Source organism: Cryptomeria japonica, chromosome 9 (assembly GCF_030272615.1).
Source record: "Cryptomeria japonica chromosome 9, Sugi_1.0, whole genome shotgun sequence".
NCBI classification, from domain to species: Eukaryota; Viridiplantae; Streptophyta; class Pinopsida; order Cupressales; family Cupressaceae; genus Cryptomeria; species Cryptomeria japonica.
In genome coordinates this window covers 190,354,303-190,374,175 of record NC_081413.1, presented here as the reverse complement: position 1 = coordinate 190,374,175, position 19,873 = coordinate 190,354,303, and the positions used below count along the sequence as shown (strand labels likewise).

At 35.9% G+C, this 19,873-nt stretch overlaps 1 protein-coding gene across 2 annotated transcripts in view; it reads right to left on the bottom strand.

Annotated features, from left to right (window-relative positions):
* Positions 1 to 5,183: 5,183 nt before the first annotated feature.
* LOC131040958 (L-type lectin-domain containing receptor kinase SIT2) overlaps positions 5,184 to 19,873 on the bottom strand; it is a 46,304-nt gene continuing 31,614 nt past the window's right edge. The window contains exons 1-5 of one of the 2 annotated variants that reach the window (XM_057973922.2): positions 12,029 to 12,873; positions 8,584 to 9,061; positions 8,047 to 8,268; positions 7,453 to 7,752; positions 5,184 to 5,978 (exon numbers count right to left, since the gene is read on the bottom strand). In XM_057973922.2, coding sequence (XP_057829905.2) covers positions 5,474 to 5,978; positions 7,453 to 7,752; positions 8,047 to 8,268; positions 8,584 to 9,061; positions 12,029 to 12,569 — 2,046 coding nt within the window. In that variant the 5' untranslated portion in view covers positions 12,570 to 12,873 and the 3' untranslated portion in view covers positions 5,184 to 5,473. Of the gene's footprint in view, positions 5,979 to 7,452; positions 7,753 to 8,046; positions 8,269 to 8,583; positions 9,062 to 12,028; positions 12,874 to 19,873 lie in introns of those variants that run through there. The other variant, XM_057973923.2, reaches the window with a different exon arrangement.

The window sequence follows — 19,873 nt, the reverse complement described above, 5'->3', positions numbered from 1 at the left end:
GAATGCAGGAAAATAAAGAGGTTAGAATAGAGTTTTGGCGGCAAGTCTTCCAAAACTAAAAAATAAACTTTAAACTAGAATCTAATCTAAATGGATTAGTCCTCCATGCAAACTTGTTAACAAGTTTGAAAAAAAAAATTAAACTTAAATCAAAATCTGCACAACAAAACATTAAAGAACAAGCTTCTTCTCTTCTCTTAAAAAAAGTGCCTCCAAGAAAGGTGAACTCTACAAAATGGTAACCTTCATCAATCTCAACTTGAAACAAGGATTAGAACATGCTCTAATACCATGAAAGAAAATGCAAGAGCAAGAGAAAAAAAACAAAATCCAAGTAAGTTTATTGATGAGATAAATGTTACCAAGAGAAATGCAAAAACCTTGGAGCAATCACCCAAATGTAAAGGAGGAGGCACAATAACTTTTGAAAGGGGAAGAGCAAAGAAAAACCCCTTGTGTTATTATGAATGAGGCAATGCCTAAAGAGAGAGAGAGAGAGAGAGAGAGAGAAGCTCTTTACAATATTGTCATTAAGAAGAAATGAAAGAGGAGACATCTCTTAAATAGAGATGAGGAGAGGAGTTACAAAGTAACTCTTAAATCTATGAATGCCACCATTCATAAAATGTGTGAAGGAGGAAATCTAATATTTCTTAATAAAAGAAATGACTTGTCCTCACACATGTACTAGAGGACAAATTACATGTAGGGATTCCAAAGGAATATCCTAAACTAAATACAAATAAACCTAAGCGAAGTAAAGATTAAATATTCTAACACAAACATTGAAGGATATTGGTGTATTGTTTGATGAACCTATCTCAATCATGTGTGATAATACAAGTGCAATCAATATCTCTAAGAACTCGATTTTGCATTCTAAAACACAGCATTTTTTTATTCGGTATCATTTCTTGAGAGAAAAAGTATTGGACAATGAAGTGAAACTTGAATATGTACCTACCAAAGAGAAAGTTGCAGATATCTTTACAAAGGCGTTGTGCAAAGATACTTTTGAGTATCTCCAACAATTATTAGGGGTTGATTGATGTTTCAGTGTGCTTGTCATTGATGTCAACATACTGATTATATTTTAGTGCTTGGTCTTTGTTCCGGATGTTCTGACTTATTGCAGATATATTCATGATTTGTTGACACGTTGTTGGATATTGTCTTGAGATTCTTCTCTTATATTTTGGTGGTTTGGAAGGTGTGCTCTAAAATTCTATGAACTGTGCTGATGATGTTTGTCTGTTAGAGTTTGCAGATCTCCACATTGCTCTACATCTTCAGTTCTTTTGTTGTGTTTCTGGATTTATGCTTCTAATGCATGTGTTTTTGTTATTTTGATTTGGCATGTGTTCTTATGCTCCAGAATTGTTCTTACCTGGTTTGGTTAACCTCGTATGATCTAACTTATTGGTCTGGTGATTGTGGCATTTGGATAACGTGTTGTTGCATTGTGGTGTGGTCCACTTTTCCTTTCTTTCTACCGTGGGAATGCTTAGTGAAGACCTAATTTGAATTATGTTTTATTATCTCATTGGCCAACTTGGAAAATCTATCTTGGAGATATATATATATATATATATATATATATATATATATATATATATATATATATATATATATATATATATATATATATATATATATATATATATATATATATATATATATATATATGGTTGTAATGAAATACATATAGAAGGATTCGCAAAAGGAAGATCTATCTTTGGTGATGCGAAGTGGTTGATCAATGTGCTGATGTTGTTTGGTATCGGTGGCAGTGAGCCTAAGGTTTCTTTCGGCATTGCAGTAGAGTGACAATTGTGTCTTTGTGATGGATTCTTTCTTCCTCGAGGCAGTGAGCCCTCCTTTTTCTGACAGTTTTAGTTAGATAATGAGCCCTCCTAGAATGAGCAATTCTGAAAGTGAGCCATCTTGTAAAAATCACCTTAACCAATGTCACCCCAATAGGTATTTTTAATCTGAGAACTAACATTCTCTGTGATTTATCCCTTCTTGGGTTTTCCACGTCATATTTGATGTTTCATGTGTGTGTTCTTTCATGTTATTATATGTTCACAGTTAAGTAATTTGAAGTTTAAGTTGTCGGATCTGTTTCTGTGGGAAAGTAATATAATTTTCAATTTACAACTGATTCACCCCCCACCCCCCTCTCAGTTGTCTGGAACATTCAACTATTTTCCATAAATGGCTTTCCCATCTCATCCTCCAACCTTAAATGCTATCTACTTTTGAATATTCAAGGAATATCAAATCCCTTGCATATCCCCATGCCCCCTTTTCCCAAGGAATTTTTAATTCCTTTATCTTTTATTCTCCCCACACATCCTCTTTTTTGGGAGTTTTTAACTCCTCTTGTCCTCTCCCGAGGAATTTTATATTTCTTTCCTCTCTTCCCAAGGTACTTGGGGAACTCTTCCCCATGTACTTGAGAAGTGTGGAGACAAGAAATGCCTTCATGACAAATCCCTTGGATCTCCCACTCACTTTCAATCCTAGCCCTCCATTTTCCTTTGATCTTGGCCATCCATTCTGAGGCCCTCCAATCTATAAATGGGAGTCCCTCCCCTTCACAAATCATCCACTTCATTAGTAAATTTACGTTGTTAGATTTATTTTCATATCAATCTCATTCATATTGTTATGTTGTGCAATAAAATCATCCATGCTATCTATATTATGTCCAAATATTGCCTCACATAAGTCAATCCATCCATCTCATCATCCAAATCGCAATCAATTGTTGTGTAGTGGAGAGCAATCCACATCCATCAATCACAATAAGAAAATCAAGTGAAGGTCTTAGGTGCACACTTTCTCTTCCCGCTCAATCAGAGGAGGTGAAGAATCAAGGTGAAACAAATTTACATTTGTATTTTTTTATTGCTTTTGATTGTTTATTTAATATTTGCATGCTTGTGATTTTGCTAACCTTGATTTCCTCACGCTCACCAACAAACAAATCAATATTGTATGGTGCTTGGTCCCTTGAAGTAAGGGCCTTCTCATCCCTTGATAGATGCCCTTACCAAGTCAACATTCACAAAAACATTGGGAATGACTAGCCTTCTCAAATTCAAATTCCAAATATTGCACACTGGGATTCGCTCCTTTTTCTTATTATAACACCCTCTCCATAGGCTAAAACCTCAAGGCTCCATTATAGGGTCTCTGCATGTAGCTGTAAAATCAATTAGAAACTCCTTTGGCCTGGCACCGGCTTTAGCTCTCTTCTGAGTGTCTATTGACCCTTGAAGTTGAGCAATAATCTCATCAGAAAGCTTCTTTTTGCCTTGGCTAGATGATTCAACTATTTCTGGTTCTTTAAGGTTTTTAGCTAAACAAAGGTCAATCCACCACACCTAGGGTTTCAAATTGAGCTATGAAAAAAACTCTAGGAATGCTTATCCACACACAATTGTACTAAAATAAGATAAAACTAAAGGCAGAGCACAGTGGACGAGCATAGAAGTACTGGAAGTCAGTATAACTCTTAGCTAACAAAACCTAAGATAAATCTCTAGCATGCAAAAACTAGAATCATTTGAACAAGGATTCGGCTTATAACAGTGGAATTGGATCATTAATTGTAAGCACGTAACTGTTTGGTTGGTGCGAACTAGCTGTTGCAATTCATATTTGAAAGTTGTGATTGCAACAGCTATTTACCTGTTTCAGGCAAAAACTCATGTCGCGGAGATGATAGAGAATGCTAGAATTATCAAAATATACTTTGTAAGATCAAAGTAGAATCATTTGAACAAGGATTCGGCTTATAACAGTGGAATTGGATCATTAATTGTAGGCACGTAACTGTTTGGTTGGTGCGAACTAGCTGTTGCAATTCATATTTGAAAGTTGTGATTGCAACAGCTATTTACCTGTTTCAGGCGAGAACTAATGGGAATAGAACGCATTAGTTTGTAAATCCTTATTGTGCGGCTGCGAGCTTGTTAAGATCAATTAGCTTTCCTTAGTCGCGCAATGATGCGCAAATCATAGTCACTGATCTTTTCGTACCGTGTCCACCGTTCAGTTGACCGCAGGCCTACACAGTTACCAGTTACAAGCAACTTCTTTTGCTACGTGAGCATTCCTGTCCGTCAATCAAGCCTAATCCGATTATACTTTACTCAACTGATTCATATGGGCCCCGTGGGATTGACTGGCCCACCAAATAAAAGGTTCAAACATTTGGCAAACTCTGTTGGTCTAGTTGTGATGATCTATCTGTAGTGTGGGCCGCGAGGTGGAGTTGTGAAACTAGGTACTAGAATGTGCATCTTTCGCTAACTGTGCAATCGCACGAGAATCTAGACCGTTGATTGAAAATGAAGAAGCACAAGCCAGAAGATCGAAGACTTTGACCACAGGCTTGTGGGCTTAGCCTCAGTGAGAAAATCCTCCTAATTGTGCAACAATGCACAAATCTGGGTCGTTGATGCAAGCACACCTGCACAATTAGTAATATAGAAATAAAAGCCAAAGTCGACCGAAAAAGCTAATAGAAGGGACCAGTTGTCGTGATGTTACAGAAGGCATAAGTTGTGCACTCATGAGAAATGTGCATTGTATTACACTGTAAACCCTTCAATAAGCTTTAATACAAATCTATTATAGTAAATCTATGAAGAATCTTTTTTTTTCAAACAAACAATCTCTGCTAGGGCAAACAGACTGTTTAGCACTATGATATGTTACCAGAAATGTGTTACACTATAATCCCTTCAATAAGCTTTAATATAAATTTATTATAGTAAATCTATGAAGAATCTATTTTTTTTTAAAAACAATCTCTGCTAGGGCAAACAAACTGTTTAGCACTAAGATATGTTACCAGAAACAAGAAACGAGAGAAACGTAATGAAAACAACACAATGGAAAACAAAGTTTGATGAGATTGTGAATAAAAAATAGTGAGAAACAGTTTTAATATATATACATAGATTTAACATTTTATATTATTAATATAATACTATTAAAAAATATTACTATAACATATTATAGTATAATAATTAAGATTAACTAAATCTAATATTATATAAAATTAATTCTCTTATGATAATAAATAATAAAAATACATATTCATAAATAGTAAATATATTTTTTAAAGAGTATATAATCATAATAAAATGAAAATAAAATATAAGATATGGAGCAACATTTTCTTCTATTGAAAACAGGCCCATAAATTAGGCTATGGACATGTTCCATTGTGTTTCTTACAACTAAGGCCCAAAAAATAGGCTATGGACATGTCCCATTGTGTTCTTATAAGGAAATCACTAAGGATTGAGGAGTATATACTCTGTCAAGTTCATTCAAGACTACTGAGCCTCATTCCTTTCTTGATACTTAGAGAACCAACTCTTGGTGGACTCGTTGTGATAGGGCATCGTCCACCAATCAGACTTGGCCCCCTTGGGTAAACTGTCAACTATATTCACAAGAGAGATTTCATTTCTTGCTGTCGCCTTGAGTTGGTTGAGCTGAATAAATTGTCCTGGGAAGTCATAGAATTAGGATTGGATGAACCATAGGACGTTCCAGTGAAAAATCCGCTTTTAGGAGTACTGCCCAAAATGCTGCTATTAAAAGAAGGCATGTTGAGAACAGGCAAATCAGCCTCCCCTTCAAGTATCTGCAACACATGCCTGATTGTCAGCCTTTTTTCACCCTGAGGATGACAGCAGAAGAGCCCCAAATATAACACCCTCTCCATTTCTTCTATATCATAATCACCTCGTAGCCTTGGGTCCACTGCATCCATAATTTTCTCCTGAGAATACAACTCCCACATCCAGTCTACTAAAATTGCCTCTGAATCATCTTTGCTAGGATCCACCGGTTTCCTCCCACAGGCCACCTCCAGCAAGACCACACCGAAGCTGAACACATCTGTGGCAGGTGTGGCCTTACCTGAGTAGAGAAGCTCTGGTGCAATGTATCTGATTATACAGTACAGATTTTCACAAAATACAGAGTTAAAAATTATAAAATATGAAAAAATAAAACTGAATTGTAAAGCCATGAATATGATGAATAATGCAGGGAATGAGGACCAAGTTCCAGTAGCCTGGGAAGTTTTCTGCAAAGGGAAAATATTTCCTAGTAATTCAGTTGAGGGGACAACCAAGTTTTGTCTGCAGGCCTCCAGGAAATCTCAAAGCTGTTTGTAGTTAAATAGTTCCATGAAAAAATAATAATTCAGTGGACTTGAGAATTTTTAGGATATTGGATAGAGCATTGTCATTAAGTTCTTTGAATATGATAATGGAATCTGGACCATAGGTAAAATGTCATTTATCACAAATGCTTCCATAAATATTTGAGTCAGCCTCCATAAGAGCCTTTGCTAGAATCTTCACCCCAAATACTGGAGTGCTCATTTTTCCCATGGAAATTCGTGTGGATAATGTAGAAATGCTAGAGACGTGCAATTTTTGCAGAAATATGTTTACAAACATTGCTGCATAATGAGTCGTGACAGCCTTTATTGATGTGGTTTTAGTTATAACTCGTGAACAAATTAACAGGTGGCAGTTCCATTTACATTAAATATAGCCTGGCAAATTTCATTTATTTGAAACCATCATCCTGCAAACTGCTCCCAGAGATTTTGAGCAGTAACCACAATCTTGAGGGGCCTAATGAAAGGCCATAAACTTGAACTATCTCCAGGAGTTTATAGGGCACCTATAAGGCCAATCCAAATAATCCCATTATGTAAATTGTGCTCTGAGGTATTTAAGATAGTTTTGTTAGATGGAAAATATCAGGGACGGGCATTTTTTATTTTTCATTTTGAACAGATATATATGCAGGATTTTAATGCTGTTTTTTGGTGGGGAATGGATTAGGAAAGAAATGACCATCTCACTACACACTACTGTACATATTGGATCTTTGGTTTCATTTGCTGCTTCAGTTTTCTCTGTGTGTAAGTAGATTCATGTGCTGTATTTTGTTCAGACATCTTATGTGTGTTTGATGAAGAGAATGTGATTAAGTTTGACAAGCAGATTAACTACGTCTCTTCTTTTAAGCTCGAAGGAAAACAGTAACTGAGGATAATTCACTGGGGACAACTGCAGGGTGAAGGGTATTGCAGGGAGGATAAATCAGAGTAATTTCAGCTAGATTTGAATATGGATATAAAGAGAGAATCTGAATTTGAAGTGCTCTGCATCAGCGTATTATGGATATAAAGAGAGAATCTAAATTTGAAGTGCTCTGCATCAGTGTATTTACTGACAGTGATATTTACCAAAGCTCAACACTAGGTTCAGTATATATTTTGCAGAGTAAGCACTGAGGCAGACTTTTGGGCTTTAATGGGACTTTAGGAAGGGGAAACTAGAGATTCTATGCATTATTAAATAGATTATAACTAACAGCTGTGAATGAGGTATACAACAGTACCCGAGAGTGCCCACCACATGTGTTGTCCCAGGGTTCTCGCTGTGGTCATATAACCGTGCCAGGCCAAAGTCACCCAGACGTCCATTCATCTCCACGTCCAATAATACATTGCTGGATTTAATATCTCTGTGCACAACCCGTTTTTCCCATTGTTCATGCAGGTACAGCAGCCCAGCCGCCACGCCCTTAAGGATTGTGTATCTCTGACCCCAATTGAGGAAAGTGTTTTTCTCAAATATCATTTTGTCAAGGCTCCCATTTGGCATGTAGTCATAGACTATGAAAAGCCGCTTCTTGTTTCTGCACAATTTGAGACAAATAAGACTTATAAGACATTTGATGTAATAAAAGCTTTTCCTCCTCTTACTAGCAGTGCCTGTGTGTGGATTAATTTGCTAAAATTTAGAAGTTTCAAGTGCAATAACTATTTATCGAAGATTCATGATGCAGTTCAGCAAAGGGACAGTCACTGGTGTTCTGGAACAAAAACAGTTTGAAAGAGCCAAAATAAATTTGTTTAAATTGGATAATTGTTATTTTAGATTTGTTCTAAGCACCACCAATTTGGTTCTGCAATAAAATTTAACTACCTACCTGCACCAGCCACGAAGCTGGACTAGATTCCGGTGCTGTAACCGCCCCATGCTTGTGATTTCTGCAACAAATTCTTTTATTCCTTCGCGAACCTCCTTGTTCACACACTTGACTGCAATTTCCTGTCCACTAGCTGGCAGAACCCCCCGGTACACCCTCCCAAAACCCCCAGATCCCAAAACCTCCACCTCTGCAAAGCCCTTTGTGGCAATTTTCAACTCTCTGAACAGTGGAAAAAGTGCAAGCATGTGAGTTTACCCGACATTGATGAAAGCATATAAACTACGATGTATAGACTTAAAGAAAGCTTTACAGCACATATGCCCAAATGGATGCATTGAACACCCTCTTATACAAATTTCCAAGTTGACGTGGTTAGTTTCCTTATATAAAAATCTCCAACCCGATGCTTTAACATCCTCCTCTTCCATGCTAATATTGTGTGGCCATGGCTGCGTGCTTTCAGACTCTTTAACTTGTGATAATCATAGATGTGAAAACTTACAAATTATGGGCTTCAACAGAGCAGTGGCATACCTGTAGGAAAATCTGTGAGGCCAAAACTCCAGCTCCCATTCTTCAATAATTTCTCTGTCCCGGTATCTTTTCAATAAAAATAAAGCTCCCGCCAAAGGTATAAGGAAGGAAACTAATGTAATAATAGCTATGAATCCTTTAGTTTTGTATAGAGGTTTCTTTTTCCACATCAAGGAAGGGAGATTAGATACATCTAGGTTTGGTGCAGTGCCATTTGTGGTGAAGCTCCAGGCAAGAATGTAATGTTCTGCAACAAAATTCCCCGTTGCTGAGGAAAAACCAACATAAACCTGATCCTGCAGAACAGCTGAGAGGTTCACGTTCATACGAGATATGAGGGGTTTCTGTGGTTTTGACATCCCAGCTAGTGTCATGGTCACATTGATCTGGTCCTGAATGTGGTCATAATCTATCCAGACCTGAATGTTCCGACCACTCTTGAGTGTCACATTTACAAAGTTTTGGCCATCCCAATAACCTGAAAAGGAAATGAAAAGGAGAGATTTTATCAATACGAGAGAAGTACTTTGGTATAGTTATTTTCTAAATTTATCAATACGAGAGAAGTACTTTAGTATAAGTATTTTCTAAATTTTTGTAAAGTTGGTTATATATTTTTCATAGTTTGCAACAACCAGGCTGTTATATGTGAAACATTGCCATGATCTCAAAAACATTACAAGAGAAATACTACGTGAGTTATAATTAAGTTGAATTTTGAAACAGGGGATTAGAGAAGTATAAATAAGAACAGGGTTTACAGAAACAAAATGGTTCTTTTAGTTGACAGTTCATATTTAATGAATGAACAGTTGTGGGGTTTTGGACCTTTACTATTGCCATAATTAGAGCCACACAACACCGCCAGACAATACTCTCATCCAAACCTTCTGTGAAGAGTTTCAAAACCTCTTAATTTTCCCCACTCAAAAAGTTGGAATATTAAGGGGAAAGGGTGTGGAAAAATTAACATTAGTATGGATGGTTCACATACATTGTATTTTTAAAGATAAATTTGATGTCAATGAAATTTAATCAGGTTACAGTAATTATGTTTCTTATAGACAAGCTGCTAAACTTAATTTAGTTTATATCTACTATAACTTCTTATGTCATATGGTGCTTACAGACTTCTTTGAAAGTACAAACCCTTTAAACAGATTACATAAGCTGGGAATATTGAACTTTTCCAGTTGGCTAGGGGAAGGAAGGTTTTTCCAATCATCAGGATCAGACATGGCTTAGCATTTGAGCCCTAAGGTTAAACGCCTCAAACTAAAAAGTCTTGGGCTAATTGCTGAATCTTGGGATTTTTTCGGGCGATTCCGGATACAAAACATACCGGAATCTGATACTGAAACGTATCTTCTGTGGGTACATCCAGGGTTCGTGTTTTTAGATACAGAAATGTTTAGTGATTCTAATTTGATCTTTTTGATATTCTTAAGACCTACAGTGCTGATTAGTAAACTTAGAACTTATCTATCATGAGATTCTAGTTTGATCTTTTTGATATTGAAAGCTGAATTTAAATTAGTATGTTATGTTTCCAAATTTGAAATTTGTAATGGTTTTGTTTAGCATAGGTATTGGTATATGACAAACTAAATTCTATTTTTTAGCTATCTATATGTATATGTATATACATGTATGTATATGTATATGTATATACATGTGTGTATATATAAATATATATTTTTTTGTATAAACGTACCCAACCCCACAAAAAAATTCTGCTGTACCCGTCCCCATTCCCGTACCCATTTGGCAACTTAGGTCTTGGGATCTCCATAAAAGATTTGTATCCTTTCATTATTGCTTGGTAATTAGTAATAACCTGTTGTGACTTGGTCACATACAACAAACTAACTTGCCTAGTCACATAACTCATGCAGGGTCTCTCAAGAACCTAAATAGGAAATCTCTATTCCATTGTAATTTTTAACAACCTGTATCCAAGGCTGAGCTCATATAAAAATGCTGGAACATAACAGATCCCCTACCAGGCCAGGATACAAGAAGTTCGTGGAGTCAAAATTTGCTCTCTGGTCCTAGCCCACCCTTCAAGGGGAAAAAATGTCTTAGTAATTGGGAGCAGACAGGCGTTTCAGCCTCACTGCTCCCCTCATGAAAGACAAGTGGCATCTATAGGCATTTTTGCGCTCTTGCCAGGCTTTCAGAAAAACGAATAGCAGAATAACTTAGAGATAAGGTCAAATACCTGAAGCCGTTGATATGATAAAAGGATTTTTCTTGTTTGATTCTAACCCTCTCCCAACCAGTGAATTTGTCCACATTCTGGCTAGCTCTTTGCAAAATCCTGAGGCAGGCTAATAGTAGAATACATGGGACTACTGTATACTATTAAGAATCTTTGAGTTCGAATGCTTACCATGCTTATCAAGACATCCAAGTTAGTACTACAAAGAAAGGTCTTCCAACAGAGTATACAAACAGATTGCTAGAGGCAGGCTCTTCAAGTGCCTATGCCTGCATATGGTAAAAGCCCAATAGGTTTTCCAACAGAGGATACAAACAGCTTGCTAGAGGCAGGCTCTTCAAGTGCCTATGCCTGCAAAGGATAAAAGCCCAATAATCTCATGTTTGCTTATCCAGCAGGAGGATTTAAAGCTCTGTTAGAGGTGTCAGAAAGAAAGTCCTATTTTGATCCGGTTTTCGCATGTTTCCTTCCGCGCATGTAAAATTCCAGATTGATTTAGTCACTTCAATCCCTGATTTTTGTTACAACTAACTAGGTGATTGAAAGCAAGCGCCCCAAATGGATAAACTTAACCTTGAAACTCGAGGCTAGGGCAATTCTTTTGGCTTTCTCATGTTTTCTTCTCTATTTGTAAAAATCTGGGTTCATTTAAACTAAATGAAATATTGATTTCTGTAATGTGTTATACAGGACAGGTTCCCCATATGGACATATAGGCTTTGAAATGCTAGAGAATGGCGACTTTAGGCTCTTTCTCATGTTTTGACTCTGCATATGTAAAGCTCTGGATCAATTTAATTACATGAATAATTGATCTTTTGTGATTATATGATCAGAAGCAGCTATCTCAAATGGGTTATCCTTGACCTTCAAAAGTGAGGCCACGGTGATCTCTAGTTATTCTAATGTTTTTCCTGTGTAGGTAAACTAATTGGATTGATCTAGGCTAACAAATCCTTGATTTTTGTAATTAGGTATCCTTGTCTTTGGAATCGAAGGTCGGGCTCTTTTTCTTTGTTTTCTATTCTAGTAACATGTGCGACGGCATAGACGCGAGGAGCTGTTGTTATGGCGATTTCCTGCGATTCAGCTTCCTTATAATTACTTAACTTGCTTCTAGTGTTAATGGCAGCTTGCAATTCCTTCTACTTACTCGGCAGGCTATGTATTGCTACATTTAAGTACTAAAAAAAAAAACACTTGCAAAAGGAAAACATAAAAGACCTGCATAACGGGTGACATTAGACACGAGGCTGTTAAGATCCAGTCCAACATGATTGTTACTAGGGTCTTGGAACTCCACATTTTGGCTCGTGTCGAACTCCACTGCAAACAGATGATTATAATCCTTTCCATCGCTGGTGTCATTTAATAGGCCCAGGTATTCAGCTGAAGACGCCCCAATGAGAGATGTGGTGGGGCTCATAACGAAGGCTATTCCATGGCCAGTGCCCTCTGCCTGAGGAGGTGGCACCATGGCCATAACAAAAGTTGTGCTGAAGGAAGAAACAGTGCCATTAGATTTTATTTGCAGAGGAGTGGAATAGAAAAGGCGACCAATCATCCACTTCGTATCATTTGTAAGCCTCACTACTTCTGAGCGGACCACAGCATTCTGGATGAACACCAAACTAGGAGTGACATTGAAATTGTTGTAGACAAAAGTAGTATACGTTTTGTTGTCAGAAGATTCTTGTGCTGCTGCAATTAATGTTATTACAAACAATAGCTGCAGGCACAAACTCAGTCTTGAGCTGTGCATCATGGCCTTCAAAACCTAGGCCAAGAGAAATCAACAGAGAGAAAATGTTTCCTAATTCAAAAATTAGAATACCATGAAGCCAATATATTATTCCCTCTACATACAACCTTCTTTAATTAGATTAAAGATACACGGTTACAGCTCAAACAACAGCCCTCAGAAAATGGGCAGCCATACAAACGGGTATTTGCCTCCATGTTACTCTCTACAAACAACAGGTACCCATAAGTAAAAGAGAGATTACTCTAAAATTAAGGAAGACTACATAGAAGTTTTTGCATTGAACAAGGTTTCAGTAGTTAACATGTTCAGCCGGTGGGGCCATGGTCACTCTATACAAAAGAAGAACAGAACGCTGAAAAGTCTGGATAAGAGTATTAAAAAAAAGATACTTCTTATATTTTGTATAAAAAAAATTTAATATTAATTTCTAATTAAAAATAAAATTTTAAGATTTTTTTTTCAATGATATAATACAATATAGGGGAAAGGACCCAGTAGTTGAGCATGTTCCAATTGTTGTGAGGGTTGTTGATACCTTTTGTTCCAAAAATTGAACAAATAAAACCTATTGTTTGAAACAAAAAATATCAATTTTTATTAGGAAATGTACCAACAGTTGTTAGGAAATGTACCAATAGTTGTTAGGAAATGTACTAATGTTGTAAAAAGTAACCAATCAGGTGATGCCACATCGGCTGCACAACTATTGGGGTCTCTTTTGCACGCCTATTGGTCTCACTTTTTTTGGGGGCTGTTTTGGACACCTTGGCAAAAAGCATGCTGATGTGGCATCATATTTGATGATGTGGCCCTGAAACCTTAGTTATAAGCAGGGGACTTGCTAAGTAAGCTGCTGTAAAAAAATCGGAGTGATTCGAAATTTCCAAGTAGGATTTTGAGAAGCGTGAAGTTAGGGTGCACGACTATTGGGTCCTTTCCCCTAGGTGGAGGGAGTTTAAACTTGATGCCAGGATGGTTGTACAAGAATAAGAGGACTTCATCTATTATGGTAGGAGGTTTAGAATTTTTTTAAATAAAGAGTCAAGAATAAGGGGATATCATCTATTAAAGCCACATTTATATTGAAATCAAAGAACACATTGTCATTCTTACTAATATATATCAGTCGTCAACATAAATATTAGATCAACTCTCTATAACTTTAGCCTCCAAGGACCTCCAATGGCATTGCCTCCATGGCTTATGAATGAAATGGAGATTCTTCCTTTTAGTGCCTCATAATGATGAAGGAGATTGATCAACTCTTAAATTATTGGTGGTGCAACTATAGTTTCCTACCCACTTGGGTGTGCAAGCATGAGGCCCTTTACATATGACCGAGTGGAGTGGCACAAGATTTGCTTTACATATGACCAGGTGGAGGCCCTTTATTTAAATTTGATGGCAGTATGGTCATACAAGAATAAGGGGACTTCATCTAATATGGCAGTAGGTTTAGAAGTTCTTTTAAATAAAGAGTCAAGAATGAGAGGACTTCATCTATTAAAGCCACACTTATGTTGAAATCAAAGAACACACTGTCATTCTTACTAATATATATCGATCGGTCAACATAACTATTAGATCAATTCTCTATAACTTTAGCCTCCATAGACCTCCAATGGCATTGCCTCCATGGCTTATGAATGAAATGGAGATTCTTCCCTTCAACACCCCATGATGACAAGGGAGATTGATCAACTCATTAATTATGGGTAGGGCAACTATAGTTTCCTACCCACCTGAGTGTGCAACCATGAGGCCCTTTACATATGACCAGGTGGAGTGGCACAAGATCTACTTCTTAGCTTATGCCAAGATATTAATTACAAAGGCAATGATGGATCCAACAATTCCATCATATCCCAATGATCCTAACAAGAGGGATGTGGGCACTTGTCATTTGCATAGCAAGCATATCAAAAACAAAATATCTCTTCCCATCATTTTTCCATCAAGATTGTGGAGATATATATGTTGGTGGGAAATTAGGAGGATAGAGCTATTCCAAAGAACCTTATAATTTTGCATATATATATATATATATATATATATATATATATATATATATATATATATATATATATATATATATATATATATATATATATATATATATATATATATATAATTGAACTAGAACCTTCTAATATATTTTTTAAAGCACAGGATAAATAGAATTTGAGACAAACTATCAAGATTGTATTTCTATATAATTTTGTTTATATTATAATATGTCTTAGTATTTTATAGTCATATCTCAGACATATTATTAATAAAAAAAAATTATTATTTTATTGACAAATTTTAAACATTATCAATAATCAATAAGATCATAAATGAATGTTTTTAATATTGATATGGATTGTACTTACAATAAAATAAATAATATTCCATAACCATAAGAGTAAGCCTTTGGACCATATATAAAATTATTTGAAGGTGGCATACAAAATTTAATGGTATCTAAATTAAAATTGTCATTCCATTTATAAGAATTTGAATAATGTATCATTTCTTAATAAAAGAAAATCAACTAGCCCTCCACCTAAAACTTAAGTATAAAAGAAGTGTCGTTGTCAATCGAAAAACCTAACAAATTATTTGTATCTATCTAATAAATTATTTTATAAGATTTGTGAATGTACCTTCCTACCACTTTTTTTGTGAAGATTATACTATTCATTAAATTAATATAAAATTATATTTTATCGAAAAATATGATTTTTCATTTGTATCCCTCCTATAAACTATATAAAATTATATTTTATCGAAAAATATGATTTTTCATTTGTATCCCTCCTATAAACTATCTTTGATACCATGAATGTTCAAAATCTTTTAGGCTTGTGAACATTAAAAATCTTTAAACTATTTTTTATTTATTTTAAAATTTGGTGACACGTTCCATGCAAGTCACACCACTAGCATTAGCAGTGTACAAACAGAATTCTAAGGAAGAATGTTGACAAACTGACAAAGCAATTGAAGGACGCATCTTCCCGTGAGTCACAACAAATATACGTTAAATATACCTACCCCCCACCTTAACAGTCGCCTATTTTTCTTGAAACTATTTGGAAAAATAAATTTCACACTTATGTGTTGACCTAAGTCCCAAAGATATTATTTTTTTATTTGATATTCCATGAAAGTCATAGTCATTTGTTTTTGAAAGGAAGGTGATAGGAAAGTAGCCTTTCATTTTAAGTCCTTTATTTCTCTTTCTTTGTTATGTCACCCAATTAAAAAAATATTTTCATACGTATTAACTTCTAGATTACAAGAAAAATAGATGTATTAACTTCTAGATTACAAGAAATTAGCATACTTTATGAGCATTCAGATCAGATGGGCATTTTTTAATGTGGGCTGATGGACATTAGTGGGAAAAAAGGAATTACCTTCTACCTAAAGATTGTGAGAACACTTTAGAGGTTGAATGATCAAATTGTCAATAGATGAGAAATCATATTCACATGTAGGGGGAAAGATGTAGTTTTAGAAAGAAGATAAATGGTACTTATAATGTAAGTGATTGAGAAATAAATAATGATTAAATATATGTGTGAGGTAGTATATAAGTTGTTTTATATTGATATATAAGTATTTTAGGGTTTTGTATCAATATCAATTAGAAATATTTTGTGTTGTTTTGTGGTGTAATGATGTATGAGTAGGTGTAGGAAGAAATATTCAAACTTCATGTTATTCAAAGTTCAAATGGTTTTGTCATGTAATTGTTCTTTAATGACATTGTCATGCATGTGCTAGGATGTGTCAATTTCAAGTTATTTAGATATTTTAAGAAAATGTTTGTAGTGGTTATCTTTATTGAATTTGTAATAATTGTAGTGGTTCAGTGGATGTTTGACTATTTTTGACATATGTTTTTTTATTATTTATGGGGTGTGTTGTTTTTTTGGTAGTTTTTAAAAAAAGTTTTAATAGATAAAAAGGGTCTAGAAATAATATTGATATGATGTAAAATGAGATAGAATAGATAATAATTCAAAAAGGGGATGGGGTTACTTTTTAATGATTTGAATTATTGATGTGGAGATTGTTTCAAAGATCGGTTAAGATAGATATCATAATTTGATGGAAGACTCGTTTATGTTTGTTTATGGTTGGTGGTGACAATGTGTTCTTTTGGATTGGCTATTGCCATCTTTTTTCTCGATGGTATTGACTCTAGTAGCTTGATAGCATCTTCCTCTAGAGTGGGAAGGCTCAAAAGTCTCAAGTGACAATGAAGATGGAAACCTTGAAGGAGAAGGGGGGGTGAAGGAGGAAGCAATAAGTTTCTAGAGGAGATTATTATGGATTTTATGATATTCATGGAATGTGATATAAAAAATGTAGACCTTAGGCACTAGGTGGTGCATATTTAGCAGCTAGCTAAACATCTCATTGGTATTTTGTCCTACATGGCTAAAGTTTTTTTGTTAGACTTGGGTCATACATGCAGTTGAAGGAATACATGTGATGTGACACAAACCCTTAGTAGTGCTTCTATGATGTTGAACATCATTGGTTCCTTCCAACGTAGAGGATGTTGTTCATCAAACCAACGTGTATTTCAATTATGTTATGGATCATCGTCATGCGATGATGGTGTAGAAGCACTAACTTAGCTTCATTTTTTTATTTAAGTGTGTCATAGGAGTTTTAGGGTTTTCATTTTGGTTTGAATAAATATCCATGGTGACTGTTTTTTATTTCCTCAATAATGTTTTCTTGTAGTGTTTGTTTTGGAATACAAAGATGCTTTGTTGGGTGTAATTGGAACACCAACGGTCATGGTATGACTGTTGTTGTCCAGAATTTGAAGTTTTTAATAGGCCTCAAAAACTATGAGGCGGGGGTTGTTGTTGTTAATGGTTACATTTTCGATGTTGAAAGATTGGAAGGAAGAAGGAATAAAGTCTTTTCATTTTATGTTGCTCTTTCGGGTGTTTCTTGAATTTTATTTTTGTTCTTGTTTGCTCGACCTGTAGGGTCTCATTTAGTAGGAGTAATTCATCTTCTGTTAGTGATGTTGTGAATTGATTTGTTCTTGCATTTGTCTGAATTTTGGTGGTAAGGAAGATAGGACTCCATGTCATTTCTGTGACAGAAAGTATTCGAACTCAAGTGGTCTATGAGGTTGAGAGTCTAAGATGTAAATGATTACCATTCCACCTTGATGTTAGATAAGATCAAATGGAATGGGTAATGTTAGGGTAGTTTTAATGGTAGAGTTAGGTTCTGCAGCAGAGGTTGGAGAGGGGTTTGTCACTCTTCAAAACTAAACCTAACATCTTCATGTGCTAGGTTAGGAAGTTTATTGTTGTCTGTTAGACAGAGGACCCTATGAGAAGGTTAGGTGAATGGTGAGAGAAAGATAGTTTTCACCCTCTGTTGCATCAAGTGGTATCAAAGCACAGTTATAGATCAAGAGGAAGAAGTGAATGAAACTAGGTGCTAGTAAGTTGAAGTCCAAGATGCCTTCGAAAGATTATTTTGCAGCAAGGGAGATTCGGGAGTTGAAAGATCAGCTGCTCTCAAAGGAAAAACTTTTCAAATAATCTCAAGAAGCAACCTTGGCCCAATTAACAGATTTGGAAAATAATCAAAGAAGAGGAATGGTCAATGGTGACCTAAGTGATGAGGAAGAGAAAGGGGGTGACGGTAACAACCTTCTTGATGTAGTCCAACAGGTGTCAGAGCCACCAATGGACCTTGAAGAGTTGAGAATGGTAAGGATGCTCAAGGTTGTGAAAGAGGATAGTGTCTCCATGGTGAAGGTTGAAGTGCCCATGTATGGAGGAAAAAGAGATAGTGAAGAGCTCCTAACATGGATAGATGCACTTGATAATTTCTTTGAATTTGAGGAGTTAGAGGATACCAAGAAGGTAAGGTATGCCAAAACAAAGTTGAAAGTCTCACTTGGTGGAATTTTGTTCAAGAGTAGAGGGTGAAAGGAGGTAAAACAAAGATAGTGTCATGGGACCAAATGGTCTCAAAACTCAAGGCTCAATTCCTACTAGTTGATTATGTTGTGCAGACATTTAGGAAACTTCAAAATTTGAAATAAAAGGATATGGATGTTATGTCATATATTGAAGAATTCCACAAACTGATTTTGAGATCCGGACACCATGAAGATGAGATGGAAAAGATTGCAAGGTATCTCAATGGGTTGAGATTCAATATATAGGATGAATTGATTTTGGCCACCCCAAGGACTATGGAAGAATGTTATCAACTTGCTTGTAAGGTTGAAGAAAAGATTAAGAGAAAGCAAGAACAACAAGGAAGAGGTAGGGGAAGAAATTTTAGAGGCAGAGGAAGTCATAGTGGAAGAGGACCACAAAAGGACCTAGGTGAGTAGAATACAAAACAAGAGTCTAATGGTGATACAAGAGTTAGTTTTAGAGGTAGGAGACTAGGAGGCAGAGGAAGATTCAATGGGCCAGGAAGGGGTTCTAATACCTTCTCAGGAAAGTGCTATAACTGCAATCAAGTTGGACATCCAGCATGGAAGTATCCTGATAAAGCTGGTACAAGTTCTTATAATGGAGAGAAGAGGAATCAATTAGTGCAGGAGGAGGATGAAGTGAGTTTGAAATCTCCTTCTTTTCATGTCACTCCGGAGACAGGAGAATCTCTGATGATTAAAAGGACTAATAAAAGTACCAACCATCAAGGAGAGCCTCTCTAAAGGAAAGCTTTGTTTCGAACAACCTGCAAATCTCAAGGCAAGGTATGCAAAGTTATAGTTGATTCAAGTTCAACGGATAATATAGTATCTTTAAAAATGGTGGAAAAACTTAAGTTGAAGAGAATCCCTCATCAAAATCCTTATAAGATATCATGGCTTAATAAGGGACTACAGGTACTTGTGAATGAGCAGACATGGGTAGAGTTTAATATAGGTCCTTAAAAGGATAAAGTTTTCTATGATATTGTTCCAATGGATGTGTCACCTTCTTCTTGGAAGGTCGTGGCAATTTGATAGGAGAGCCCAACATGATGGCCATAAAAACACTTATGTTATTGAGAAGGATGGAGTGTCTTATGCCCTTGAACCACTGCAAGAAGATGTGGGTGCAGCTCATGAGGGACCTAGTGTCATGATAGTGAAGGAGAAGGATTTTTTTAAGGATCTTGAGGAGGAAGGACCTGGATATGCCATTGTAGCTAAGACAATTTGCAACACTACAACTAGTGACCAGGAATAAGTCCCAAATAAAGTGCAGGGTCTGCTTGACAAGTATGAGAATATTGTAGTGGAGGAGTTGCCAAATGCTTTGCCTCTA